The following is a 5,113-nucleotide window of genomic DNA, read 5'->3' as shown; positions in this document are numbered from 1 at the left end:
GAGTGTTGATAGTTGATCCAAGAAAAATGAAGTCTTTGACAACTTCAATGTTTTCTCAGTTGATATGAATGTTGTTTATTGGTCCAGTGGTGAGGATTTTTGTTTTCTTTACTTTGAGATGCAATCCATATCAAACACTGTGGTCTTTGATCTTCATTAGTATTTTAAGTCCTCTTCACTTTCAGCAAGGAAGGTTGTATCATCTGCATATCGACTTCTAGTGACTTCTTAATTTAATAAAAGTATAGCAGAAAAAGAAAATGGACCCAAAGGAAAACTAGTCCTCAGGAACAGGAGACTTGGTATACCGAGTATAAAATAGAGGGTGGTGGACATCTAGCAATAATGACCGTTTGTATATACACACCCTTGTGAGCCTTCAGCTGACCTTGTCTTGTCCTCACAACTGCCTTCCATGACTCTGAATCGAACCTCCACCATTGGAGTCAATTTCCTGCTTGGTGGTTATGTGCTGTGGAGTCGGTTCCGACTCATAGTGGCCCTGTACAGTGCTTCCGAAGCTGTAAATCTTTATGAGAGCAGAATGCCTCATGTTTTTCCTGCGGAGCAGCTGGTAGTTTCGAACTGCTGACCTTGCGGTTTGCAGCCCTATTTGTAACCACTACGCTACCAGGGAGAAAATGGATTGGAGCCATCACAAATTCCTACTGACTGACCATAGCATTCGGCCATCTTTATTTTCATTCCAGTTCCAGTCAGAGGCATCTTTAACACTAGTTGAACCCACAGTTGGCTGAAACCTTCCTTTGCCTCTTGCCAAGTTAAGATCTTACTTAACTAATAGGCTAGAACTTCCTCTTAGGATACCCGCAAACCCTGTACCTTGTTTCCCTATTCTGGCTCCTCTTGTCCAAGATGGTCCTGGCTGTGCGTTGGATTTCAGCCCTCAATAATCTTACTCACTGAAGACATTTCTCTTCTTCTCTTTGGTAAATATACTCTAGACTGTTCACTGCTTTTCTCTTACCTCCTTCTCTTGCGTGCCACCTTACCGACTCACTCCATTGACTCAATTATAGTCAGGCTTCGGTGAGACTGCAGATTCTCTTTACAACCACAGCAGATGCCTGTTGTTTACTCTCCATCCTTTTAGGTAGCGACTGGGTCCCTGACTTTTAAAACCTGACCTGAGCATCATTTTCTCTGGGTGACCAGCAGTGCCCAGGGTTTCCCAAGGAACGTCTTCTGTCTGTGTTTCTACAGAGCTCTGTGACATCCTCCCTCAGAGATGTACCCTGGTGTGTGGTCACTTGGATGGGGCTGCTTGCTTCTGCTCTTCCCTCCCCTCCACCTCCTACTAGAAGCCAGCTCGGTTGGCAGGGACTATGCCTTCATAGTACTTACATTCATAGCTCCTGATGCATAGTAGATGCTCAAAACCTATTGTAACTTTGATTTCTAAATTAATATCTTTTAGGTAAGTTCCAAAATAATAAAGTAAAACACTATGGAATGGAGATTGCAACCAAGGCTATAGATACTCTCGTTTTCTTCCACAGACACGAGTTCGGATAATTTTGGATACAACCTGTTGACGTTCATCATCTTGTACAACAATCTCATTCCTATTAGTCTGCTGGTGACTCTCGAGGTTGTAAAATACACACAAGCCCTTTTTATAAACTGGGTGAGTATTGGAAGTAAGTTTATAAACTGGTCAAATATTGGAAGTGACTTTAGAAATTGGGTAAGTGTTGTTATTGTTAAGTGCCATCAAGTTAGTTCCTACCCATAACAACCCTGCATAGGGCTTCTGAGGAGTGGCTGGTGAGCTTAAACCACCAACCTTGCAGTCCAAACTGACTTTGCAGTCCAGTGCATTAACCCGCAGTGCCACACCAGGACTCCGGGTATTAGAAATAACTTTGTAAGTTGAGCTACTTGGGGTACTTTGCATCACTATTTTCTAATATTATCTCAAAGCCTTTGTCTTTTAATTAAGCTTCTAGAAAAGAAGGAATGTGGTTCATTTATGCTTGGTTGGTGGTTATGTGCCGTGGAGTCGGTTCCGACTCATAGCCACCCTGCACAGGGTTTCTGAGGATATAAATCTTTATGGGGAACAGAAAGTCTCATTTTCCTCCTGCGGAACAGGTGGTAGTTTCGAACTGCTGACCTTAAGGTTCACAGCCCAATTTGGATCCATTATGCTACCAGAGCTCCTTCATTTCTGCTCAGACCCATCCAGAGGCTGAAGTGTCCCAACATAACTGGCGTTGGCATGTGTGTTATAATCAGGGCAAGGTTTCATCGATGAGGATGTTACCAATTATTTAGGCATTTCTTTAGCTAGTTTAAGCAACTCAAAAGTGGTTACATTTCAAGTTAAATGTGATCATCAGATGGTCTCAGAGTGGGAGAAAATGTGGAATAAAACTCAAAATTATAAAAAATACTGGGCTTACTGATCAGAAAGAGACTCGAGGAACCCAAGATTGTAGCTTTTGGCCCCTCTTCGGGGTTATAATGGACTCACCCTTGTGGCCCGATTTTCAGCCTAATGATCGATAGTACACATGGGGGGGGGGCTGGCCAACAACACTGTTAAGGCAGGCTCAGTCTGGAGTGGGCAACCATTTAGGACCCAAAGGGCAACAGTTTGCCTAAGGACAAAGTTCAGAAGCGTTAGGAGGAAGAGTGGACTGGAAATAGGAATTGCAGGGAGGAATGCAATCAGTGAGATGAAACCAAGTGTATGATCTGTTGAATGTCAGACAGATGATCTTGTCTGTAAACCTTCACTCAATTCACAATAAAAACTTTCAGGATGAAGAGTGGTCAACTTCTAAAACATTTTCAACAGCAATAATAAACAAATAAACAATACAAGTTATAAAAGAGGTAAAAAATGTTGGACACACTTCACCAGATGGGGAAAGTATTAGTGGAGTTGTGTGACCATCTAATACAATAAGGAGTCCTGGGGTGGCGCTGTGGGTTAATGCGTCAGACTGCAAAGTCGGTTTCAATGACAAGGTCAGTGGTTCAAGCTCACCAGCTGCTCCTTAGAAACCCTATACAGGGTCGCTATGGGTCAGAATTGACTAAGTGACACTTCACAACACCACACGTACAATATAGTGACATCGATGAAATTTCAAAGTTATGTAACCATTCTTAGTCTCCTTTTCCAAATGGTTTCTCCCCCGTTCATGTAAAGTCAGTTCTCCCCTTAAAGTTTCCCATCGGATCCTTTCAGCTGCTGTTGCCAATTTGATTCCATCTAGATGCCACGGTGGTTGTGTGCTGTGGAGTCGGTTCTAGTGACACTGTATAGTGTTTCTGAGGCTGTACATTCTCACGGGAGCAGAAAGCCCATCTTTCGCCCAATGGATGGCTAGTGGATTTGAATTTCTGACCTTCTGTTAGCAGCCCACCATGTTAAACCACTACACCACCCAAGTTCCAGTAGTCTAGGTGATAAAAAGTCATCTTGAAAGGAGATCTTTTGTATATTGTTGTTGTTATGTTCCATGGAGTCGGTTCCGACTCATAGCGACCCTGTACAGGGTTTCCGAGGCTGTAAATCTTTATGGGAGCAGAAAGCCTCATCTTTTCTTGCGCGGAACAGCTGGTAGTTTCGAACAGCTGACCTTAAGGTTCGCAGCCCGATTCGTAACCACTATGCTACCAGAGTTCCTTATTTTAATAGTAATGGCCACTAATTATTCACCACCTCCCAAATTTCAAATGGACATTTATATCAAAATGCAATAGTTTTAAGTTGTTGTTGTTGTTATGTGCCGTGGAGTCGGTACCAACTCATAGCGACCCTGCATAGGGTTTCTGAGGCTGCAAATCTTTATGGGAGCAGAAAGCCTCATCTTTCTCCCGTGGAGCAGCTGGTAGTTTTGAACTGCCAACCTTGAGGTTAGCAGCCAGATTTTTAAGTTAGCTGTTCTAAATCTCTTTTCTGTGTTAATATAAATGAAGGACTGATGGTATAGATTTTCTGAGGTGTTTTGTTTTCTTCTTGCTCTCTCTCTCAGGACACAGATATGTACTACACAGAAAATGACACTCCGGCAATGGCTAGAACCTCAAACCTTAATGAAGAGCTCGGGCAGGTGAGAACGTTTTCCAGGACTTTCTATACACATGGAGCAAACTCACCGCCACCAAGTCGTTCCAACTCAGAGTGATCTACAGTAGTGATGAGCGCTGCTCTTTAGGGTTTCTGAGACTGTACAACTTCCGTCTTCATCTTCCTTCCACAGAGCTCTTGGTGGGTTTGAACCACTAACCTTGTGGTTAGCAGCCCGATGAGTATCCCATAGTCACTGCCTATTTCTAGGACTGAAAGTTAAGGAGAGCCACTTGATGAGTAGAAGTGAGCTAGAGCGCAACAGGAAGAGGTGGGTTGAGAGATGAGCAGGAAGGTTGTTTGGCCTGAAGGTAGGCAGTGCGGGGACTCCTGAGCCGATGGGCAGTGACTCAGCTCAGGGAGCCTAGGGATGAGAGAGAGAGAAATGCAGCCAGCTGGTCTGAAGTACAGGGAGGTGCGTGTGAACTCCCAAACTTGTAGCTTGGTACCCCTTAGATGTAGCTTCCTGCCTCGGAAACCCTATCCAGAGATGCTGTGAGCCAGAGTTGGGTTTGGTTTAATTTTGATGGCAGAGACGTTGCAGTCAGAACTGGTAAGGAAGGTTGGAGACATGTCTGACCTCCGCCTCATCTTGATCTGATGACTTTGATTCTCTTAACCCCTTGTGAAGTCAAAGGAGGCCAGAGACTGCCTCCACATCCTTCCTACACCAGCCCACCACATGATTTCCCAGAAGGTTAAATGTAAAATATGATGTTATATTGGGGGGCGGGGGCTTCCAAAAGTTTGTGGACAATTTTCATTATCTTTTACTAACATTTTCCCATGAATTATTTGAAGTGTTCTGGTGTACCTTCTGGTTAAATCTGTTTATTTTATAGATGTGGGAAGGAGGACAGGATTTTCCTAGAGTCTGGCATAACTCTCTGAACTTGACCCCTGTCTTATGGTCCTGAGTATTTTCCTTCTTCTCCCCAATTCTTCTCCCCGAGATCATGCAACTTGTGTACCACATTTCCATTTGGAGTTTGTCTCTTTCTCTTTTTT

General features: G+C 43.7%; 1 protein-coding gene across 1 annotated transcript in view; it reads left to right on the top strand.

The window, feature by feature from the left end:
- The window catches only part of ATP8A2 (ATPase, aminophospholipid transporter, class I, type 8A, member 2), a 727,934-nt gene that overhangs the window by 180,533 nt on the left and 542,288 nt on the right, over positions 1 to 5,113 (top strand). The window contains exons 12-13 of the mRNA XM_006831949.1: positions 1,521 to 1,648; positions 4,011 to 4,088. Of these exons, the coding sequence (XP_006832012.1) occupies positions 1,521 to 1,648; positions 4,011 to 4,088 (206 nt within the window). The remainder of the gene's footprint in view (positions 1 to 1,520; positions 1,649 to 4,010; positions 4,089 to 5,113) is intronic.

This window comes from Chrysochloris asiatica, unplaced genomic scaffold (genome assembly GCF_000296735.1).
Source record: "Chrysochloris asiatica unplaced genomic scaffold, ChrAsi1.0 scaffold00005, whole genome shotgun sequence".
Taxonomy (NCBI): Eukaryota; Metazoa; Chordata; class Mammalia; order Afrosoricida; family Chrysochloridae; genus Chrysochloris; species Chrysochloris asiatica.
The sequence above is the reverse complement of the archived record's forward strand: the minus strand, read 5'-3'. Positions and strand labels throughout refer to the sequence as shown.